The following is a 24,603-nucleotide window of genomic DNA, read 5'->3' as shown; positions in this document are numbered from 1 at the left end:
CTTTTTTTTTTTTTTTTTTAAAGATTTTATTTATTTATTTGACAGAGAGAAATCACAAGTAGTCGGAGAGGCAGGCAGAGAGAGAGAGAGGGAAGCAGGCTCCCTGCTGAGCAGAGAGCCCGATGCGGGACTCGATCCCAGGACCCTGAGATCATGACCTGAGCCGAAGGCAGCGGCTTAACCCACTGAGCCACCCAGGCGCCCCCGGATGTGTCCATTCTTAACCACAAATTCTTATCTCTGGAAAAGGGGGAATCCTGCCAATTACAGTTTTTTGGATTACGTATCAGAAGTGAAGAGTTAGCTTTATTCTTTGTGTCTGAGATCCCATGTCTCTTTTGGAGTTCAGCAAATACTTAAATGAGCATGCCTATTAATGACAGTAACTACCATTTATTGAATGTCTACTGTACATTAGACTAAATGCTGTAACACCTAGGTGATTAAATTTTCACAGTAGCCCTGTGCAGAAAGGGGTGTTACCTAGTTTTACAGGTGAGAAAATGGAGGCCTTGGGAATGTAAGGAACATGCCTAGATTACACAGCTACTTAAATGGCAGCACCAGGAATGGAATCCAGGACTGTCTGTGAAGTTCATGGTGTTGTACTCATACTTGCCAGCACTTGACTTTGTGTTACAGCTATTGGGATGCATGCCTGATCTCCCCAGTGTGATTGTGTATTCATGATTCAGGCCTGAGCCCATGCAGATCTTGGTATTTCTAACATAGCTCTGGCAAATAGCATTCATTAGTTACATGCTTGCTGAGAGGAACTGCATTCCTCTGTGCCTACTAAATTGTGTGTTCCTTTAGGACAAAAATGATTTATTTTTGTATCTTGTGTGTGTGTTTTAACACCTAGTTTGCATTAAGTATTTGTTGAATGAATGGATGATGGTAGGGCCAGAGGAAACTCAACTCCAAGTGAGGTATTTAGCTACAGGATATCTGATTTTGTGAATATCTCTATCTGAGGCCAGCCCCTAAGATATTCTGGAGAGATTCTAGGCAGCATATAAACAGTTCCGAATTTCAAGGAGCTGTATGACAGCAGCTTTGTCTGCCTTCGTTGTCGAATGCAAGTGTGTCCGGGTCAGTTGAGAAGGAAGTAACATTACATTTATTTAGCTACTATTTATTGAGTACCTGTGTTCTCAGCTTTGGGCTAGGCACTATCTTTGCTCTTTGTAGCACAAATCTGCAGGGCCAGTGTATATATTTAAGGTGTATTTGTCAACAAATGTTTGTATATGATTTTTTATAAAGAGTGACAACCACTCTTGTGTGGCAGAAAAGACATTCAATAGACTCATGTGACAAAGGAGGAAACTCAAACTCTGAAGAAAATAAGTGGAAACTAATACAGCACTAGTTTTGATCTGAGCCTAGGCCTCCAGAGTGAGTTCCTGCAAGGCTACTGCCTTAAAAACCACATAGCCAGTGCCGCCTTCCCCATAGTCTATCAAAATGATGCTCCTGGTCATTGCTGATTTCTGAGGTGTGTCCTAAAAGAGTTGGTAATTGCTCTTGTAATTGAAAGGTTCTATTCTCAACCCACACCCTTGTTTATGTTAGTTCTTGCGACTTGGTAAGTCGGCCAGCACTGGGTTTTCTGCTCTCGGTGAAGTGTTTGGCCACAAAGCAAGCGTGGCGGCTTTGTGTACTCTAAAGAATTTAAATGCTCAAGTCTGCATTATTTTGTGGGACTTGACAGTCATCTTTTACTTCACTACAGTAAAGCCATGTTATTTGGATAGAACAGTTATTTGAAGCCTCTTTTGGATACTGTGTTGCTGTTGTTTTTAAAGAATCTGCTGAAATCGAAGGAAATCACTCAATGAGAATAACCTCAGACTCTTAATAGACCCTGCTTCAGATAACGTAGCACAGAGTTTTACCTCTTCAAAATACTATATACACTTCCATTAGCTGAAACCTTAGTAGATGTTTAAATTGCATTATATGGCAAATTTTTTCCCACCGGTATTAGTTGTAGTTGGGTATATTCCTGTATTCCTCCTTACAGATAGATGGATATGGAATATGGAGTATTTTTCTGTCCTAAGAGTGAGGTTATGATTTGTATACTTTTTTCTGTTTGGTTTCTAATGTTTATTAATAAATATTTGCTATCTTTGGGATGGTTTTAGATTTACTAAGTATTTAGTAATTGAAAATATTATCTGATCTGTCACGCAATTCTCCTTCAATACTTACAGTAGCTTTATGGTGGGTAAGTAGTAGTATTCCCACATTACAGATGAGGAAACTGGAGGTTGAGCAGTTAAGCAACCCACCTAAGAGAACCTAAAAACTAGTAATAGGTCAAGATTAGAACCCAGGTTTGCCTCCTTCCCCTGTCCATGGTTATTTAAAAAAATGTGTATCTGCCTTGATCCTGGCAAAGTTTACCTTAAATATTAAAACACCAACCAAAGCAAAACCATATACACTCAAGCATAACCTTAAAGGAAATTCAGATGAAAGAGAAAACATACCTAACATCCTGCTAATCTGACAACTCAGACTAGCACTTTTATCAGTGAGACTCTTTTCAGCTAAGTATTAAATAGATACCCTGGCAGGATGAGGGGAGAGAAAACTGCTGTGAAAGAAGGAACAGAAAAGTTCAGGGAGGAAGCTCATAGCAGGATAAGCATATCTGCTTGAGTGTTGGACCCAAACCTGATTGGCCCCGGTTTTGGCCCAGAGGTTTCTTCTGTGCCCGTTTGTTACAGATTAATCCTATGGTTAAAACTCCACGGACCCAGAGGCTCCTGGGTGGCTCAGTGGGTTAAAGCCTCTGCCTTCGGCTCAGGTCATGATCTCAGGGTCCTGGGATTGAGCTCCACTTTGGGCTCTCTGCTCAGTAGGGAGCCTGCTTCCCCTTCTCTCTGCCTGCCTCACTGCCTACTTGTGATCTCTGTCAAATAAATAAATAAAATCTTAAAAAAACCCAGGGACCCTAGGTAAGTTCTTTTTTTTGTTTGGCTGCAGAGAGGCTTTTAACCTGTGACATCCATCTCATGTTCGTGTTGCGCACTGGGGGTTGTGGGAGAGAGCCTAGGAGCTGGGAATGAATGAGTCTGAACTTGGAGCAAAGGGAACGGAAAATATAAAAAACTGAAGAAAAGAAGAAAGGAAATGTAGGGCCATGTTGAGCTCTTGACAGCAACTCCTGAAACAGGAAAAGGGGAGGAGAAGAGCTGAGTTATCTTGGAGGCCAAGCTGTGTGTCGTGGTTGCCTGAACTAGCCTTACTGAATGGGGATGGTAGACGTTAGTGATGTCTTTGAAGAGCTAGTGCACTTTTGCTCTCTGTTAACAATCCAAAGAGAAGTTTACCAGCATAACTGAAATTATTTATTGCTGTTCCTTCTTTTTAAGGTACATTTACATAATTATTATGAGTAATTGGACTTCAAGGTAGAAAATTGCTATTTAGTGATTTCAGGATTCATGAGTGTAGAAATCCCATTTTTTTAAATGATTAAGGAAAATCATTAGACTTGAGATTTTTAGTTTATAGCAACATTAAAACCTTGTGCTCTAAATGCAGAATTAAAAAGGCAGAATATTATGCAAGTATGACTTTTTGAGGGTGAGCTAAGTTACATGTTACCAAGGTTCTTAGGGACAGGGATCTAGCTAGTATAGAATGAATGAATTTGGCACTGGAAATACTACTTAATAATATGATGCCTGCCTTGATGTGTTCTGTTGCTCCGAGCAAGTTGTGTGGGTTGTTATCTCCTGAGAAATCCCTGTAAATGGTATTATTAATACTTTATAAGTAGGTTGGGAGAATTCATTTATTTTTCTAAACCATTTTGAAATTCTTGGATGAAAGGCTCTGTATAGAGCAAATTGGTATCTGCCTGTTTTCCCTCCTCTGAGACAGGAGAAAATAGGTACCTTAGGGTGGGAAGGTTGGTTTATTTTTTGGAATTCTTTTATAAATTGCTTTTACTGAATTTGAAAAGGATATTAGAAGCTCCTCAAGAATATGGTCAACTATAAAAGGGAATGTTTTTGTTTTTGGAACTCGGAATTAGCTGGTTGTTTTCATCTAAGATTTAAAACATACTTAAATGGTTTGTAAATGGTCAAACTTGGGGAGGAAAATATGGTCCTGTGGTGATCCTGGGGGGCGCACTTTTGTTTTTCTTTTCTCTTGCTTCTTTATTTCAGAGAAGAGTTAAGGTTGACTTTCTGAAAAGCATTAAACTTTTATTTTCAGTGTGTTGGATCTACTTTTTTCCCACTAATCTGTGAAATCAGTCTTGTGCCAAATAGCTTGCAGTAGGTGCTGGAACAAAGTTTCTCATGTATATTCATTTATATATTGCAGTGTGCGTACTCAAATGTATCCTTGTGAAAACAGCTTTGCTTTGAAGATTTAAGACCAGATTCTTGATTCAGAGAGGTTCAGTCTGGTAGAGCAGGATAATATATATGCATGAATAGCCATAATGTCTGGTGTTCTTGGAAAATAAATGTTTTTTTCCTCTGAATTTTACCTCTATTTAAAATTATGATGGGGGCCCCTGGGTTGGCTCAGTCATATGAGCTTCCAGCTCTTGATTTGGGCTCAGGTTGTGATCTCAGGCTTGTGGGATGGAGCCCTGCATGGGGCTCAGTGTGGAGTCTGGTTGTCCCTCTCCCTCTGCTCCTCTCTCTCTCTCTCTCTCAAATAAATAATCTTTTTTTTTTTTTTTAGGATTTTATTTATTTATTTGACAGATAGAGATCACAAGTAGGCAGAAAGGCAGGCAGAGAGAGAGGAGGAAGCAGGCTTCCCGCTGAGCAGGGAGCCGGATGTGGGGCTCCATCCCAGGACACTGGGATCATGACCTGAGCAGAAGGCAGAGGCTTTAACCCACTGAGCCACCCAGGTGCCCCTCAAATAAATAAATAATTTTAAAAAACAAAAAAGAAAAGAAAAGAAAAGAAAAATTGTGGTAGATGAAGAATAATATAAAAAGTTTAGAGAAATTGAGGGGCGCCTGGGTGGCTCAGTGGGTTAAGCCGCTGCCTTCGGCTCAGGTCATAATCTCAGGGTCCTGGGATCGAGTCCTGCATCGGGCTCTCTGCTCAGCAGGGAGCCTGCTTCCTGCTCTCTCTCTCTCTCTCTGCCAGTCTCTCTACCTACCTGTGATCTCTCTCTGTCAAATAAATAAATAAAATCTAAAAAAAAAAAAAGTTTAGAGAAATTGAATATTAGGTTGTGCTGTTCATGCATTTGTAAGAGACTTTCTGCTACAGACAAGGAAAAATGAACTAGTTTAGATTCATAAGAAGCAATATAGAGCTAATTTACTTCCTGGTGCCTTGAAACCCAGGTTGACAGGTACAGTGTGGTATTCTGGCTGTGGTGTCCTCTGCCCTATTAAAGGGGCACCTGTTGAAGTGAAAAGCTTGTGGGTTGAGAGTGCATTTTTTTTGTTTTCTTTAAAAACAAAATGTATTCCTTATTGTTACATATACTTTGCTGCTTTTGAGACTGATGAGGTAAGCCCTTTGTTCCAACTGTACTGAATTTCCAGTGAACTAGTGGGTGAATTTTCCAATGTAGTCACTTGATTCACAGCATTTGCTTTCATATCTTTATATCAGATTGCTTTTAAAATCTTTGTAGCTTTAATCACCTTTCAGGGTTCAGATTTATCTCCATTGGGAGATTGTGGCCTTTACCCTTTGGCAGGTTTCCAGATAAACTGCTCTTTTGCAGAGGCTGAACCCACTTTATCCTTCCACTCTTGGGTGGTGGAGAACCTAGGTCACTTGGGTAATGCCGGACGGTCCCCCACCTTTGCCTTGGGCTGGCTCAGACGCTCACTTGCCCGGCGTCTGCCTCCTCTCTTGACTGGAAGGGGTCTGGCTTTTGAGGGCCCGGAAGGTATTTATTTACTAATGTGCATTTGCGTAATGAAGAATGTATTCCAGACAGCACCTTGCAACTGAGCGCTGAGAATTCGGCCTATTTGTGGTGGACGTTCTGCAACTCCTGATTTTTGGCTTAATAGGCAGTTTACAGCATAGCCAGACTTAGTTTTCAAAAAGACAGAACCCCAGAGACCCTACCTTTAAATCATAGTAAGAACAAAAAACCTTATTGACCTAACTGCATTATGTGACAGCAAATGGTTTAAAGTGCAGAACATGTAGCCTCCCGCCTCCCCCCATAGAGTTTTTGCATTTCTTTGAAAGCTAGAGAACACTGTCAGTAATTGCTAAAATAATGGCTAATGCTTGAGCAGGTATTATTCCAGCGTGGAGAGGGGGCCCATTATTGCGCGTGTTCTGTGCGCCACCGCGAGCTGGTTGCCAACGCACTGGGTCTGGGCTCCGCGGGGCGGGGCCGCCGGGAGGCGGAGCGAGCTGGGGCGGGGCCTCCGGGCCGTCGCCAGTGCGCATGGGCCGACATCCTCCGCTCGGATAGACCCCCTTCAGTTTCCGCTGTTGTAGGAAAAACGTTGTGAAGGCGGTTAGCAGAGTGTCCCCTGAGAGCGCCGGTCGCGGAAATGTCTGATGAGAAAGGTTCCCTCGGGGGAGGTGTAGAGAAAGGAGAGGAGCCGGTGGGGACCATCGCTGCTAGTGCGTACTCTGTGAAGCAGGCGGACGATGGGGAGGAACCGATGAAGGTGGGAGTGGCGCTGGGGGCTGGTGGCTGCTCTGACGACCTCAGCTATGGGGAGGCCAGCATAGACCCCAGCCTCCTAGGGCTTGCGGGGGACGAGGAGAAATGCCGGAAAATCCGCAAGAAGTACCGGCAGCTCATCTATAACGTCCAGCAGAACCGTGATGACCTAGTGAACACCGTGAGCGACTCGTTAACCTTGGCGCTGGAAGAAGCCGATGTCCTGTTTGATGGAGTGAGCCGAACAAGAGAAGCCGCTCTCGATGCCCAGTTTCTTGTTCTGGCTTCTGATTTGGGTAAAGAAAAAGCAAAGCAACTAAATTGCGATATGAGCTTTTTTAACCAAGTAGCGTTTTGTGACTTTCTGTTTATATTTGTGGGTCTAAACTGGATGGAAGAGGAACATGAGGAATTGAGTGGCTTTGATGATAATATAGTTCTTTCCTTCTGGGACACAGTACAGAAGGAGGCGTCGTCCTGGATTTTGCAAGCTGAGACATTCCACTTTATTTTTGGTTCATTCAAGTCCAAACCTGCACCAAGGCCCCGACTTGAACACCTCAAAAAAGCTCTCAAAATGGAAGAAAATGGGGATATGCCTACAAAGCTGAGGAAGTTGGACCTGAGTAATAATCAAGAAACAACGGAAAAAGAAGTAGAAAGAATCTTGGGATTGTTGCAAACTTACTTTCAGAAGTATCCTGATACTCCTGTGTCCTATTTTGAGTTTGTGATTGATCCAAACTCTTTTTCTCGTACTGTGGAGAATATATTTTATGTTTCTTTCATTATAAGGGATGGTTTTGCGAGACTAAGGCTTGACCAAGACAGGCTGCCAATATTAGAGCCAATTAATATTAACCAAGTGGGTGAGGGAAATGATCCCTGTTCTCATGGCAGGAAACAAGGAGTTATATCTTTGAGTTTACAGGACTGGAAAAATATTGTGGCAACTTTTGAAATTTCAGAGGCTATGATCACAAACTCCTACTAGGGATTTTTGTTCTTCATGTAGGATGCATTTTGTGGCTTTTCTAAAGTATCTCAAAATGGAGAGTAAAATCAAGCAGAAGCACATAACTGTTTCATGTAAAGTGAGAAAGTATTTTCAAAAATGCCAGAAATTGTTTTACTGTGCAGTGTATTTTTTTTTTTTTTGGTAGTTTATAATGTTGTCATGATCTTCTGTTATTAAAAAAATTATTCACTGGCATGTTTGTGGGAAGATTTTTTTAAAATGCCCTCTAAGACTTTATCAATAAAAATTAGTTCTGGAATTCATAAGAGGCATTTGATAGTTTACCAAAAAATCAATTTTATGATGCTATTTGATACTGCATTGCTTCCTCTGTTAGAGGGAACTTGATGGGGCACCTGACAAGGTTGGGGGAAGAGTGGGGGGAAAAAGTAGGCAAAAAGACTATCCGTAGGGCAGTGAATAAACAATGATAATACTGTAAAAAAATCTCAATGTCATGCTTCATTTCAAGGAGGACTCAGTTAAGATTAATGAGTGAGATCCGTAAGCTAAATAATTTCTCCTGTGATTTGTCTTATCTACTGTAGAGACATTCTACTTTTGTTAGGGGAGGCGTCAATTAAGTGCATGCTGAAAGGTGAGTAGGGATTGGTAAAAGATAGAAGAAAGGTATTCTAGGCAGGGGAATACGGAGGTCAAATACATGGAATTGTGAGAAATTATGGCACCAGAGATTCATGAGTTGTTTCTTTTTGATTCTAAACTATTCCATTTGAAGGGCACCGGGGTGGCTCAGTGGGTTGAGCCTCTGCCTTTGGCTCAGGTCATGATCCCAGAGTCCTGGAATCGAGCCCCACATCGGGCTCTTTGCTCAGTGGGGAGCCTGCTTCCCCCTCTCTCTTTGCCTCCTGCTCTGCCTACTTGTGATCTCTCTTTCTGTCAAATAAATAATAAAATCTTAAAAAAAAATAAACTATTCCATTTGAATGCTAAACTGGGTGACAGTTGGGTTACTTTATATATTAGTTTCCTCAGAAGTTGAAGATATTTTTGTCAGATTATTTCAAACACAAAACCAGTTATAGTCTTTACATGGGTAATTTCTTCCCTAGCCTCTGGTTTCCAGACACTTTGTAATCTCTGCTGGTGACCTTCAGAATCAGTGGTGTTTCATTGTGTAACACCCTTGAATATTCCCAGTTCAGTTTGTGTTTCTTGTTAGGGCTTTAAATGCCTGGAAATGATCTCTCTCTATACTGAAATATATAATTAACTTAACCTAAATGTTCTTTACTTAACCATATAAGCTTTTTTTTTTTTTTTTTTTTTCTTTTTGTTGATTGCAGTTGTTTTAAGGTTATGCCAGAAATTTGGGTCTTTAAGAAAACAAGTTCAAATATGGAGCATTCCTAAATAAGCTTCTTTTCTTTCTTCTTTTTTTCTTTTTTCAATAGGCTCCATGTCCTACGTGGGGCTCGAACTCAGGACTCAGAGATCTAGAGTCGCATACTGACTATGCAGCCAGTCCGGTGCCTGAAGGCTACTTTTCTTGATCCCTATAGGAACTTAATCTTTGATAGTAGTGGATTTTGCTGTTGGGCATGATTTGGGAAATGGATAAGTATCTGTTTTGCATAGAAGTAACAATAAACTTTTCTACTAAGTCAGCGTGATAGAGCGAAGGGAAGTCCAAAGACTAAATAAACGAAGTCAAGATTGACAGGAGCAATCTTAATGTATGTGTGCCCAAGTTTCTTAGTAATTAGTTGAGGGTTTCAGCCGAAATAGATATTTCTCATAAAGTTGTTCAGTTGTTTTCTGAAGGAGCCATTCCTTCCCTTCTTTCATGTGAAGGAATGCTACCCCTCCTGGTGTCTACCACCCTTTGATTTATTTAGCAGTCAAGCGAGTATCATTTGGTCTTGCTGATCCTCACTTGAGCCTGTCTTTCCCAACCAAGTTCTCTGGGTTTTCCAGAGCTTTGCTATTAGAGGAAAATTATCTGTTAGTAGCAACAGTATCCTGCCTCCCCCCACCCACCCCTTTTTTAAACTCCTCTCCAGGTTCCTCTGTTAAGTGCCATTCTCTTTATTGAGAGTATTGGAGACTTGACTAAAACCATTAATAGAGCATATAGAGGTTTAGGGGGAAGGTAGTTTGGGGAGCCTTCTCTGAAGTTGTAGCTTTTAAAATATATATATATATAAGATTTTATTTATTTGACAGAGACACTGAGAGAGGGATCACACAAGCAAGGGGAGTGGGAGAGGGAGAAGCAGGCTTCTCTCTGAGCAGGGAGCCCAACTTGGGGCTTGATCCCAGGACCCTGGGATCATAACCTGAGCTGAAGGCAGATGCTTAACATCTGAGCCACCCAGGCTCCCCAGCTTTTTAAAAATTTTTAAAAAGATTTTTATTTATTTGAGAGAGAGAGAGAATGAGAGAAAACAAGCAGGGAGAAAGGGCAGAGGGGGAGGGAGAAGCAGATTCCCTTCTCTTGACTTCCTCATGCTTTTGCCTTTGTTTGGGGAACTCCATTACCAAGCGATTAGAATCTTGGAATCTTGGAATGGCACTTGTTAATTTACTCAGCAATTGCTTGAGGGCTTACTGTACAGACACTGCTCTAGGAACTGGGAAAAAAGTGGTGGACAGAAAATTGACCATCTCTCATGGAATTTATATTTATTTCAGTGTGTGTATTGGTTTCCTTTTGCTACTGTAACAAATTACCAAACTTTGGGTGGCTTTGAAACAACAGAAACGTTTTCTCTGATAGCTCTAGAGGTTAAAAATCTCAAATATGTTTATCTGGGCTATAAATCAGGGTGTCAGTAGGGCTGGTTCTGCAGAGGCTCTGAGGGCAGAATCTGTTTTCTTGCCTGGTTCAGTTTTTGGAGACCACCTATAATTCCTCCATTGTTAAACATACCAGTGCAACTTCTTAAGTCTGTCCTCATGGTTGCGGTTACGACTGTAGTGAAGTCTCCTCTGCCTGCCTTGTATAAGGATATGATAATGTGTTAATGGAGTGGGGAGGAACAAAAGGAAAATGTTTGGGAACTTGAGGGAGACCTAATGGAAGAAACGGGCACTGTGTTGGAGTCTTAGAATGTTGGTAAAAGAACCTCCACCTCCAGCCCTAAAAGACTACTTTGGAAAGGATAATGTGTTTGTGTACAGTGAATAAAAATTATTTAACATTGTGGTTTATGTACTCTATCAGGATTTGATGGGAAGAGGGCATTTCAGAGGAGATGTGGTGCAGGGAGGTGTGGGGGAATCTGCTGGACTCTGCCAGATCTTTTTGACCCTGCAGGTTCCCTTCTTTAGGAAGGGGAGAGTTAATAACTTAAACAGGTTTTTCCGACTAGCCACTGGGCTGATAGTCATTATTTCACTTACATCCTGCAGGTTGGTGAAGTACAAGGGTATGTTAACTTCATTTTACAAAATGAAAAAGACTCCTAGGGGTTAGGTGATCAGCCCACATCACCTGGCTTAGAGAGTGGTAGAGCACATGTATTAAGCCAGCTCAGTTAACACAGGAGCTGACGTGTAATGGTAAAAACTAGTACACGTGGGTAAGATTCATGTTTGGGGGAAAGGAAACATAAAGATTACTCTAATTTTAAAGAGATCTGGTACACTAGAATTACTTCCTGTGTTATGCCTTTCCAAAGGTGAGTCTGCAGCAGTGTTTCGCTAGGGGTGGGGTGGGGGAGAGGCATTCCTGAGAGAGACAAATGGAAGAAAGGGAAGAATATCCAGTGTCTAAGGCTGGCAGACACCTGCAGGTATAAGGTGTTGTGTAATTACACTTAAGTCCTAAAGCAGTGGTTCTCAGAAGTGCGGTCTGCATTCTTCTGGGGCCTCCTGAGGCCCTAAGAGGAAGGCCTTGATGTCAGAATTATTTCTGTACTACTAAGATGCTTTTTCGTTGGGGCACCTGGGTGGCTTAGTGGTTTAAGCCTCTGCCTTTGGCTCCGGTCATGATCTCAGGGTCCTGGGATCGCGCCCCACATCGGGCTCTCTGCTCAGTGGGGAGCCTGCTCCCCCCCACCCCGCCACCTGCCACTCTGCCTGCTTGTCTCTCTCTCTCTCTCTCTGTCAGATTAATAAATAAAATCTTTAAAAAAGATGCTTTTTTTTGTTATAATACTACTATTATAATATTTGTTGTAATACTACTGTTAGAATACTACTATACCTGTTTTGTTATAATACTACTAAGATGCTTTTTTGTTTTGTTACAACTCTTTTGCAAGTCTACCATGGAATTTTCCAGACAGGTGATGTTGTAATAGACTGAGTGCAGAAAAGACAGGAGCGGTGTTTATCAAGACAAACATTAAAGAGAATTTCAAAGATATAAAATGCCACTCTTCCCACTAATTAAAAGATTATTGTTAATGTTCTGTTTAACAGTAATACTTAGGGTTTTTAATATTGTAATGATTTAAAATATTTTAATATTAAAATTTCTTTCTTAGTTTTAATTTCTAATATACTAAAATGTATAAATAAGCCTCACGTTAACCAAAGCTTTTTTGGGGCCCTAAATAATTTAAGGCTTGGAAGGGATCCTGAGACTAAAAAGTTTAAGAATTCCTGTTCTTTGTCAGCTACTACAGTTGGTGGTCACTATTTCTAACACTCATAATTCAGGAAAATAGGGGACATTTTTCTCCTCCTCTCCTTACTCATCTGTACACCCCTGGGGGAGCTGTTTTCTACAGTCCGTCTTAAGTATATATATTTCACGTGGGAAACCACTTAACTTGGACCTCATTGACACAATTTCAGTTTTAAGTTGGATTACAATTTTAAAACACCATGTTTAGTTCTGGGGTCAGTGGAATGCTTTAGTTTCCTGTATCTTACTGATTTTACTTTATAAAGTTCAGGCTCACTCAGCTTTCTTTGTAGAATCTGTACACTGGTTGATAGAGTTTTACTTCCAGCATGAACTGTGAGAATCCGGTGTGATCCAGAATTTCAGTATGGAACAGATTACACATTGGTAGAGGGAGTATGTGGCTTTTCAGCATGACAGTGCATTTTCTTTCTTCTAGTAGATATATTAAGTGGGGTGGTTATGAAATGGGTAGTTTCCCTTTAGACAGCCAATGACTGTGTTTTGGCACTGGCTGTGTCCTGTACTTGCAGATAAAATTGAGGCTGAGATTAAAAATGGTCATGTTATTTTTCCAGAAGAACATCTAGCTGCATTTATTAGTTAATTCTTTTAAGTCAGCAAGTCAGCCTGTGCTCTTTGAGAGCAATTAGGGAGTAATGCTTGTTATCTGAAGCTTATATTGATCCTTTGATCTGAATGGCTATTGTTATTACCAGATTGTTTTTCCCCCTACAGTGCCTTCTGTTGAAGGAGGAGCTTCTGCCATAATGCAAGTTCACGAATACTGGCTGTGTTTACCAGCCTCTCATGTTAGACCTTTTGTACAGACGGTCAGGGTGAGGTGGTCTGATCCCCATTGTTGCTGGTGTCCATGTGTGCTCCCTTCAGTCCCCAAGCCACCGTGTGGACCTGCCACTCTGCCAAGGGCCAGCCACAGTGCCGTGCCTCCTCCTTCACCTTCCTCTACTGCACCCCCTTCCGCATCCCAAGAACCCTGCTCTACTGACCCTAAGCTCTGCCTTTCACCCCCTACAGCTGATGGTAGGCAGGAGAAAAATTCGCAGTCTGGGCTGGTAAGTTTGGGGGGTCTTTTTGACTGTTGAGATTAAAATTGGATTTTTACAAAAACTTTTAGTGCCTGTTAACAGTGTTTCCAACCATTGTCTCACGTTACCACAGATTTTTGTTTTAATAAAAGGTAATATTAAATATATCACCAGAACAGTCTTCCAAGCTAATATGAAACGTGTATAAAAGCTAGTGGAATGAAATAGTTTTTAAAAAATTAAAAGTCTATAATATTTATATTACAAAGCTTGTTATGTGGCAAGTACATGGAAACTAAATCCTAAATAAATTACAGGAGGCCTCGTGCACAGGTAGATGAAAGAGGTAAGCCTGAGGGGCACCCAGCTGGCTCAGTCAGTAGAGTATCTTAGGTTCGTGAGTTCAAGCTGCATGTTGGATGAAGAGATTACTTAAAAAAACTAAGAATATATATATAATAAAAAATTAAATGTGTTCTTAAAAAAAGTAAGCTTTGTAGAGTCGTGTTTATTCATTTAGCCTCCTCCATCCTCCTCTTTACCTTTGCTTATTGAAAATGCCTTTGAGGGGTGCGTGGGTGGCTCAGTGGGTTAAGCCTCTGCCTTCAGCTCAGGTCATGATCTTGGGGTCCTGGGATCGAGCCCCGCATTGGGCTCTCTCCTCAGCCGGGAGCCTGCTTCCCCCTCTCTCTGCCTGCCTCTCTGCCTGCTTGTGATCTCTGTCAAATAAATAAAATCTTTAAAAAAGAAAAGAAAAGAAAAGAAAAGAAAAGAAAAGAAAATGCCTTTGAAAATCAGGGACTTTTATATTTAATTTCTCATGCAGTGCAATGTCAACTAATGATATTTTTCTGAATTTTTACTTAAACAGTGTAGAAAAGTCTCAAGTATTTGGCTGATCTGTTTCAGTTGCCATTTGCCAGGACCCTGTCTTAACTGAAGACCTCAGCCCACTCATTGTGGTACCTTTGACAGTAGAAAATAAAGATGCTGCTGACTGGTAGTGATAGTTTTTTTTAAGATTTTATTTATTTATTTGTCAGAGAGAGAGTGGCAGGCAGAGGGAGCCCTCTGGGCTGGATTCCAGGACTCTGGGATCATGAGCTGAAGGCAGATGCTTAACCGACCGAGCTACCCAGGCATTCCTGGAATTGATACTTTTATTAAAAACATACGGTACACATGTTTTAAAGATTTTTATTTATTTGGGAGAGAGACAGTGAGAGAGAGCATGAGCGAGGAGAAGGTCAGAGAGAGAAGCAGACTCCCCATGGAGCTGGGACTTGATCCCGGGACTCTGGGATCATGACCTGAGCTGAAGGCAGTCCTCCACCCAACTGAGCCACCCAGGCGTCCCCAGTACACATGTTTTAAGAACCTAGTTTGAATCCTGGTGTAATAATTCTAGGAAAAAAAGGACTGATTCTGAGACTTGATTAGGACTAGTTTGATTTTGTTGGAATGTCAGGCCCTAATGTACGTAGAAGTACTGTGGAAACGTCTCTGCCGCAGCTCTCCATCACGTGCAAAGGTACTTGTCCTAAGGCAAGTCCTAAGGAAAGCACATCGCTGCTTACCGCTTGAAAGGAGCGTTACACATTTTCTAGTTGGGTGCTGTAATATAAATTAGTATTCTTCCTTTGAAAATTCCTTTTGCTTTTCTTTAAAGAAAGGTTTTCTCACAGAACTTTTCAGACTTTGTTGTTTTTAAGTTCCATTATTTCCCCCACTGTTGTTTTTCTTTAGGCTTATCAGGAGGGCAGACTTCAAAAGCTACTGAAAATGAATGGCTCCGAGGATCTCCCTGAGGCCTATGACTACGACCTCATCATCATCGGAGGGGGCTCAGGAGGACTGGCAGCTGCTAAGGCAAGGCTCCTTGTGTGTTGTCTGGGTGTTGGTGGGAAGAGCCATATTCCTGACTGGAATTGGAGCCACTCTTGGGGCATTTTGCACATTAATTGGGCAGGACATATTTACAAAGGAACTGTTTTAAAAATCATTTTTCCAGGTTGAACTTTATCTTCTTTATGAAAGTAATTCTGTACACCAGTACCAGAGCCAATATTTTGGGACGCAGTTTGATTCATTTTAAGTTTGGCTGACTTTTCAAAGACTAATACAGGCATATAGAAGTGGTTTGAAATTACATATCTCATTCTTTATAAATACTAATATAGGTTTTCACTTTGATGATTTCCCTCATCCCCAATAGAAAAATGGAGAGCAGCTGGATTTCTTAAACTTAATCGTTAAAAATGCTTGCCTCCTTTGTATATGAACTGAACTACAAGAATAACCACTAACTCCAGCTTAGGAGTAGTGGGGGTGGAGGGTGTATATATAAGGGATGCTAAGGAGTGAGGCTTCTGGCCCTAAACTGAGATACATTTTCCGTGTGTGAGGGGCCTGGGGCCTTTCATCCTTCTCCAACAGGTACTTTTAAAAGATGAGTTGGTTATACTCCCCTGAGGTGTAGCTTGTGGATGAGTAAAAGTAGGTTCAAACGAAGCAGCCCAAATGAGGAGAGCAGGCCAGTGTCCGGCATGAAGCACTACTCTGTTGTAAATGATACAGGAGTAATAGCAGTTGTGTTTTACTCTAGTTCTGATGGTTTTAAAGGACTCGTAGGCTCAGTCCTTTCAAATAACCTGGAGGTCTCGTCGCCAATACACAAAGCTTATTTTCTGAGAAGGATAAAGGGTACTCTGTAAAATGAACTTAGGACTGTTGTTGTCACTTCTCTAAAATTGATTTGGAAACCTTATAGATATCGTCAACTTTTATTGGCTCTTCACATGAAATTTTAAGAAATCTGACAATTTTAGAAGAAAAATGTTTCCAGTATTCTGCCTAGATAATTGAATTAGATAAAACTTAAAAGTTCTTTAAAAAATGCTTATAGGATACAGATTGAATTAAGAGTTATATAGGCTATCATAAATCTTTTTAATTGGATACTCTACTTTTGCTTAGAAATGACCAGGTTTTTCAGATTATTTTCTAATGCATTATTGTGTGAGTGGAATTTTATAAGAGGATTTCTGGTGTTTCCAGCTGACGGTTTTACAACTGTACTCTGCATATTCTTTAAAACTACTCTTAGGACTATCTGAATATTGCTTAATTTTTATCTTGGAATCATGCTAATCATCTTGTATATGAAATTCCAAGGCAGTAATAACTGGTTATGCCTTAGGCACTATAATTTAGCAAGACTAGCTTAGAGTTTTAAAAGCCCATTTCTAGTCTATCATGTTCACCTTTCCAGTTGATTTTACTGCTTTTGTTTTCTAGGAGGCAGCCAAATATGACAAGAAGGTAATGGTCCTGGATTTTGTCACTCCAACCCCTCATGGAACTAGATGGGGTAAGCTTTAAAATATCTTAGAAGTGAATTTGTAAAAGCAGGGTTTTCCCTTGTATTGGCTTAAATGGCTCCTAAAACCCAATTAAAAATTTAAAAATTAAAATATGTATATATACATCTCTCTCACTTATGCTGCTAAAATGGACTCCAGTTAAATGTTGAAAATTTAGGGGTTTTTTGGCAGAGTCAAGATAATGTAAAACCTTATCCACAGCTACTATAATGATTTAAAGCTACATATTTGAGTAACCTTGTAAAATTAGGGGCTTTATGACTGAAAGTTTAAAAACTTATTCTGTTCTAAAACCAGTTCCTACATTCAGCAAGAACAGGAATTAGATATTTTAATGAATGCTGCTTCTGAGTCTTGGTGAATTAAATGGTCCTTATTCATTTATTCCACAAATATTAATTAAACACTTATTATGAACTCTAGGGTATTGGAGAATATAGCAGTGGACTCGGTAGACATGAAGTTCCTGCCCTTGTGGAGTTTATATGCTAGTGGGGAGACAAAAGATAAGCAAGAACTGTATGAATTATAGTAAGTGGTACTACAAAAAATTATATGGTGGAAGAGAGGAACTGGGTAGAGGAAAGAGTTTAATTCTGAGAGAATTATCAGAGAAGGCCTCTGAAGAGGTGGCCTTTAGATGAGGCCAAAAGAGTAAGAAAGAACCAACCAACTATGCCAAGAGCTGAGGAAGAACCTTTCAAGGGACTTTTTTCCGTTTCTGTCACAGAATAGAACATACAAAGGCCCTGAGGCAGTTGGGAGTCCTTCATGAATTTAGCACAGGTACTACGAGCTGGAGCTAAGAATGGAGAGGAGGGCAGTTGTCAGGCTGTACTGGTCCTGGTAGGTCAAGATGAGGAATCTGGATCTAACGAGCATAGTAGGAAGCCTTTGAGAAGGGGATTGGTATGATACATAAATCTTATCAAGACAGCTTAGCTTAAGAAGCAAGGAACAGGAACTCTGGATATGAGAGTGTCTTGAGTTTCTAATTGATTCAGCAAATATATATTAGGTGTCAGTTTGATATCAGTCACTGTTCTTGTATTGGGCATAGCTGCTCCCGCCTGCGGAGCTTACAGTCCCTAGTCGCAGTCCGGAAGCATTCTCTTCAGAGGCTTGTGTGAAGTCCACTACCATCTGGTCTGGCACTCCTTTACCATTTTCTCTTCCTCTCAGTCTGCCTATATTTTGTTTTAATGCAGACGGTCTATGACCATGTTCTTTAAGCTCAGAGATGCTAAACCTTTGTTTGTTTGTTTGTTTTGGTTGTCATGAATCCTTTTGTGAGAATGCACAAAAGCTGTAGGCCACCTTTTTTTTTTTTTTTTAAATTATTTATTTATTTGTCAGAGAGGGAGAGAGAGAGTGCAGAAGCAGAGGGAGAAGCAGACTCCCCACTAAGCAAGGAGCCTGATGGGGGACTTGATCCTTGGACCCCTGAAGATCATGACTTGAGCCGAAGGCAGATGCTTAACTGACTGAGCTACCAGGAGTTCTGACCACCTTCTTAAAAAAAAAAAAAAAAAAAAGCTTGCATACACCAGATTTTACTTGCAGTTCTAGACCCATGGCAGTCCAGCTATGGCCAGCTTAACAACCCCTTTACCATTTAGTTCTATTCATAGATGTGGTAGTGAGTATAGGATTGTGCACCAAGTAGAATTTCAGTTTCTGTCATCTTTATCAGTTAATTCTGAATCTTTGAAATATGTGGAAATTGTCGTAATCTCATTTTTCTAGTGTTTTAGGATGTGTTACTATGTTTGATATATAAGGCTCTCTGAGCTTAGAAATGCCATGAGTCTGGGGCGCCTGGGTGGCTTGGTGGGTTAAGCTGCTGCCTTCGGCTCAGGTCATGATCTCGGGGTCCTGGGATCGAGTCCCGCATCGGGCTCTCTGCTCGGCAGGGAGCCTGCTTCCTCCTCTCTCTCTCTCTCTGCCTGCCTCTCTGCCTACTTGTGATCTCTCTCTGTCAAATAAATAAATAAAATCTTAAAAAAAAAAAAAAGGAATGCCATGAGTCTTCGGAATAAACTTGTAAAAATAGTATTGGCTACATTAAGCAAATAAATTATGACCTTTCATAGCATAGTAATAATTACTGACCTCTTTGAAGGATTGTGATGCTCGATGTAAACTGATTTCTCGATGTTGTTGCAGGTCTCGGAGGAACGTGTGTGAATGTGGGGTGCATACCTAAAAAACTGATGCACCAAGCGGCTTTGTTAGGACAGGCCCTGCAAGACTCTCGCACTTATGGTTGGAACACCGAAGAGACAGGTATGGCGGGAGAAGCTGCTCTTCTGTCTGTGCTTTGAGGGGTTTGAGTTGTGATCTTGCAAAGTACCCATCCATCTTTATGGGACTACAAAATGACCTGGAGTTTTTGTTGTTGATGGTTTTTATGTATAAAATTACTGTAGTTACTCTGTCAGATAGCTGCATAGCGGTTGTGGTAAGAACAGATACTGTACTTGGAGTGCCTTTCTGTAATAGAAAACCAGAATGTTTCAGATAAATTCTTTATTTTTATTATTATTATTTTTAAGTAATCTCTTTGCCCAGTGTAGGGCTTGAACTCGTGACCCCAAGATCAAGAGTTGTACACTCTGCTGCCTGAGCCAGCCAGGTGCCCCTCAAATAAATTCTTATATAGAGAGTTTCATAAAGAGTGTAAGTATTTGCTTATCTCTGAAGTTTGCTTTTTCTCTCTCCAAAGAAATCCGTTCATGAGCTGATGTTTTGGGTGGGGGGGAACCATTTATCTGGAGAGAAAGAGATGGTTAGTCTTTGTTGTATAAAACATCTAGAGTACCCTGGCAACCCTAGGAAAGTTGAAGAGAAATTGCTGCCTTTGGAAAGTAGATTGCATTATCTGATAGAAGAAAATGAGGTTGACATGGCTGCATAGTTGATGAATATCCTAGATCACCATGTCCTTGGAGAGGGAAACTTCAGCCTTATCGGATATTAGTTTTTTGTTGTTGTTGTTAAAGGTTTTATTTATTCCTTCGAGAGAGAGAGAAAGCACAGGGAGAGAGAGAAGCAGGCTCGCCATTGAGCTGGGAGCCGGACGTGGGGCTGCATCCCAGTATGGTGCTCGATCCTGGGACCTGGAAATCATGACCTGAGCTGAAGGCAGATGCTCAACCAACTGAGCCACCCAGATGCCCCCTGATACTAGTTTTAAGATCTTCATGGGACATTTGCTAGCGTAATTTATTTTGTAGCTTTTCTGAGTTTTGATTAATAGTTTATTAAATACTAAAATAAGGCATAAATACATGCTTTGAAACATTTTGCCCCTACTCAGATTAGTTCCGCTTCCTCTGTTTCATACCTTTACTTCCTGTTTGAAATCAACAGTTCTTTTCTTTTTTAAGATTTTATCTATTTATTTGACAGATCACAAGTAGGCAGAGAGGCAGAGAGAAAGGAAAGGAAGCAGGCTCCCCACTGAGCCCGAAGCGGGGCCGATCCCAGGACCTGGGATCATGACCTGAGCTGAAGGCAGAGGCTTTAACCCACTGAGACACCCAGGTGCCCCAAAATCAACAGTACTTTTTTCTCCAAGTCTGGAGTCTTAGAGAATCAGTTACTTTAAAAGTGTTCTTACTCTGGGGTCATCTCTTTCCTCAAATCCTTACAAGGCTATTCTCTGTCCATGACCTTTGGGGTCTGAGGCTGGTACTAAGAGTGTCATCATTTATTTCTGAGGTGTCATGCCTCATGTCCTTTCTTCTTGCCAACAAAAAGGGCAGTGGAGGTGACACTTTTGACCTACGGAGTATGAATTTAACACATAATCTAGTCCACCTCTAGTCCCTCCTCTGCCCCCGCCAAGTTACTATTTACTCCTGTGTCTGCATGTCTCCCCACTGAGTCTGCCATTCATATACTCTGCCCTTCCTGGAGACCTACTTTTAGTGTACCTGGTTAACAAGAGGTCTCCCTTTAGTTAGTGTATTAGACTTCTTCATAGACGTTTTAGAAATTGTACTAGTGTAGTTACATAATATTGCTATTCAGCGGCCACTTTTTGCAGTGCAGCCTGTGCTGGGGAAATACAGAGATGAGTAATACAAATTGTATAAGTGCGCAGATTCCACTAATCACTGGTGCACTAATATCATTGATAGGCAGCCCACGTTCCCTGGAAGCCCAGAGGTAGAATTGGTGACGTTAATTAAGTGGGGACACACAGTCTTTGCCAGTATTCTGGGTCCCTTGGGTTAAGAGCTTGCTTCACCCAGCCCTCCTGGTACGTTAAAATGTAGGTTATTGTAGTAGGTAGGCATGGGCACAACCTGACTTGAGCCATTCACTGCGTGAGGATTGAGTACAGCAGTGTGATTCAGATAGCTGCGACTCATCACACAGTTTCTGTTCCTTCCTCTGGACTTGCTGCTTTTAACCCACTGAGCCACCCAGGCGCCCGGTTGGACTTGCTGCTTTTAATTCTTCCATTCAGTTTCTGTAAATTGGAGTAGACTCTGCCAAGCACTTGGTTCTTTGTTTAATGGGATGTAGAAAAATATTTACAGACATTATAGGAAGTTGTATATTTGAACCAAGTTAGTTCCCTCTTAAAGAGGACGTGTTAACAGGATATTCATCTGAAAAAGTCTAGAAGTTTTTGGAAGAGGTAAAGTTGTTCCAAGCAAATTTTGATTGATGCAGTTTTATTATTTCCATATACTGTCATCTGTAGTGAATGCATCTGTCTCTTAAATCTAGGTAAATAACAGTGCTATATAACTCAGTCACACAATTTTTATTCATATAGTGATCTAGTACTTAAATTTGGTGTGTTGTACTAATTGCTGTTAGCTTTAAGCTATTCATTCTCAGGAAAATAAAGTCAGGGAAACTGAATTGCTTAAATTAGAAACATAGAAGTGTATAGTGAGTCTTCAGAGTCTTAAAAAGAGTTAAATACAGGCCTCTGCTGAATGTGAAGTTGTATTAACAGGGCCAACTAAGTATAATTCTAATAAATTCAGTAATCAGGTGGGTGGTGAAATAGAATTTGGTGAATTGACTGCTCTTTCCAGCAGAAGAATATTTCTGTCACTGAAATAGTTGAATTTTTTGATGCTATTATTTAATCTCAGCTATGTCTTAAACTTAGAATATAGTATCTACTGATGAATTAGCAGAGTATAGTCCATTTAATAGTTCTGTGATTGTGAAATTTCAGAAGTGAATCAATCCTACCTGTGGTCTGGTTCATTATTTCTCCATGGGGGCATTATTGGCATGTTGGGCTGGACCCCTCCTAATTGTAAGAAACTGTAGTGAAGGATATTTAGCATTAGTGGCCTTTGGTCATTCCTAAATCACTATAACAGCCAAACACATCACCAATAAAGTGTTTGGGATTTGCTTAAAATAGTCTAGTAAAGAGGCACCTGGGTGGCTTCAGTGGGTCTGATTTTGGCTCAGATCATGATCTCAGGGTCCTGGGATTCAGCTCCATGTCAGCCTCTGTGCTCAGCTGGGAGTCTGTTTCTTCCTCTCCCTCTTTTTCTGCTCCTCCCCTTGCTCATGCACACACGTGCACACACTCAAGTAAAATCTTAAATATTCTAGTGAAAAGGAGGAGTATATGAAATGAAATTGGCAAAATGTTGGTAATTGTTTCAGCTAAGTGGTTGGCCTAGTGAGTTATACTATTCTATTCCATTCCTGGGGGAGGGAGCAAAAGTGAATCTTGTCTTTTCTCTTTTAGTGTTGATAGACGGAGGCCAGATGGGTGGGTTGGCAGGGCTCCCTCAGCACTCCCCAGCCCCGCCTTCCAGCACACCATCCTCTCAGCATTGCAACCACAGTGGGTTCTGTAGTCACTGTCTGTTTCATTGATGTCTCAAAGTCTAATGTTTTGATTCTGTGAATTGAATATCGACGATCTATTCTCTGGGAGGCCACAGACCAGTTTTGGTGTTGTCATTTCCAGATCTAGAGGCTGGCCATTGGGTAGCATAGACTTGGTTCACAGCTTCCTATGTGGCTAAGCTCTACTTACTAACCCTGAGTCTTAAGATTCAGACTTCTCATTTCCATGGCAGATCTTGCAATATATGTTGATTCTCTTTTCCTTCCTTGCAGACCACAGCTTTCCTAGGACCCGCCTTTGTCCTATCACTGAGTATATTTTATCTGTACCCTGTTTTTTTCTAGTCATTGATAAGTTACTAATGAGTGAGTGATTGATTTTTATCCATTGAAATTTAATACATTAGTGCCTGACTCAAAGGATTCATTTTTTTTAAAAAAGATTTATTTCAGAGAGAGAGAAAGCGTGTATGCACAAGGAGGGGCAAACAGAGAGAGAATCTGGAGCAGACTCGCCACTGAGTGTGGAGCCCGACCCAGGGCTCGATCTCATGGTCAGACCATGACCTGAGCCCAAATCATGAGTCGGATGCCCAACTGACTGAGTCACCCAGGTGCCCCTCAAAGGATTCATTTTATGATAGAATTAAAAAATCTTCCTCTCTTTGGTGAAAGGGGGGTTTGGGGGACAGTGAGGCAGTCTTAATACTCTGTCTAGATCGAGGGTCAGCAAACTTTTTATGTAAAGGGCCAGATAGTAAATCTTTCAGGTTTCACAGGCACAATGATCCCTGTCACAACTACTCAGCTCTGCTGTTGTGGCATGAAAGCAGCCCTAGATGGTGTGTGTAAGTAAGTGGTCGCAAGTGTATAAATTTTATTAAAAAGGTGATGGGCTACATTTGGCAGGGGGGCTTAGTTGGCCTTGGGGTTTTAAAAAAATATTTTTATTAATATATTTTTATAAATATTTTTAATAAATAATAAAAAGATTTTTATTTATTTATTTGTCAGAAGAATTGAGAGAGCACAAGCAGGGGAGCGGGCAGAGGGAGAAGCATGCTCCTTGCTGAGCAGGGAGCCCAATGTGAGACTCCATCCCAGAACCTTGGGGTCATGACCTGAGCCGAAGACAGATACCCAACCGACTGAGCCACCCAGGCGTCCCTTTAGTTGGCCTTTATTTGCTGGTCTTCTGGTCTAGACTGTTACCAGCTTACTAACGCCAAACCCGGCTATATCAGGATCCCTTGGGGATTGTTAAAATACAGAATCCCAGGCTTTACCATACCTCATTACCCCAGCAATCAGTATTTAACAATCAAAGTAAAATTCCTGTTCATTTCTAAAAAAGAGAAAAAGTTTGTGCCTAGTTATTTTAGTTTTAAGAATTGTCAGGAAGCCTTGCATGATGAATTATTTGGTAGTGTTCTAAAAAGGAAAGAATAACTGCGCATGAAAAAGTTGTTTATATGCTTGGAATGAAGGACCCTGCTCTTTTAGACTAAAAGCTCTGCTCTTTGTAGTCCACGTGAATAGTTACTGGATAATGGTCTTTGCCTGGCAGTTGAAAAGCTAAAAACATTTCTTCTTCTCTTCTTGTGCAGTTAAACATGACTGGAATAAAATGACAGAAGCCGTACAGAACCACATTGGCTCTCTGAACTGGGGCTACCGGGTAGCTCTGAGGGAGAAGAAAGTCACCTATGAGAATGCCTATGGGCAGTTTGTGGGTCCGCACAGGATTAAGGTAATTGTGTGGTAGGTTGGGGGTAGGGGAGGAAAAGAGAAAGTGATTCTCTTAATAGAAGGAAAAGCCATCATGACCCAGACTGTCTGGTTTGGTGATTTTGCAGTCCCGTTTTACAGGCCTTTCTCTTGTGGGGTGGTAGTGTGACCGTACTGGATTTGGGGCCAGATTACCTGAATTTGAGTCTTCGCTCTGCCATTTAATAGATTTTATGATTTTGAACTAGTCTGTTAACTACTCAGACCCTCAACATCTTACATATTACCAAATTTTTATGAAGATCAAATTGGATAATGTGAATGGCCTTTGTTAACTATCAAGTC

The 24,603-nt window shown here is 41.0% G+C and overlaps 2 protein-coding genes across 2 annotated transcripts in view; both read left to right on the top strand.

Moving 5' to 3' along the window:
• Positions 1-24,603, top strand: part of LOC116592906 (thioredoxin reductase 1, cytoplasmic) — a 63,714-nt gene that overhangs the window by 5,298 nt on the left and 33,813 nt on the right. Inside the window, exons 3-6 of the mRNA XM_032346538.1 lie at positions 15,053-15,175; positions 16,604-16,676; positions 18,856-18,975; positions 24,138-24,280. Of these exons, the coding sequence (XP_032202429.1) occupies positions 15,089-15,175; positions 16,604-16,676; positions 18,856-18,975; positions 24,138-24,280 (423 nt within the window). The 5' untranslated portion in view covers positions 15,053-15,088. The remainder of the gene's footprint in view (positions 1-15,052; positions 15,176-16,603; positions 16,677-18,855; positions 18,976-24,137; positions 24,281-24,603) is intronic.
• EID3 (EP300 interacting inhibitor of differentiation 3) lies at positions 5,198-7,794 on the top strand. Its single transcript, XM_032346539.1, has one exon. The coding sequence runs from the start codon at positions 6,527-6,529 to the stop codon at positions 7,634-7,636; it is 1,110 nt and encodes a 369-aa protein (XP_032202430.1). The 5' UTR covers positions 5,198-6,526; the 3' UTR covers positions 7,637-7,794.

The sequence above is a fragment of the Mustela erminea genome, chromosome 6 (genome assembly GCF_009829155.1).
Source record: "Mustela erminea isolate mMusErm1 chromosome 6, mMusErm1.Pri, whole genome shotgun sequence".
NCBI classification, from domain to species: Eukaryota; Metazoa; Chordata; class Mammalia; order Carnivora; family Mustelidae; genus Mustela; species Mustela erminea.
Note: the sequence above shows the minus strand (reverse complement) of the source record. Positions and strands in the feature narration are given on the sequence as shown.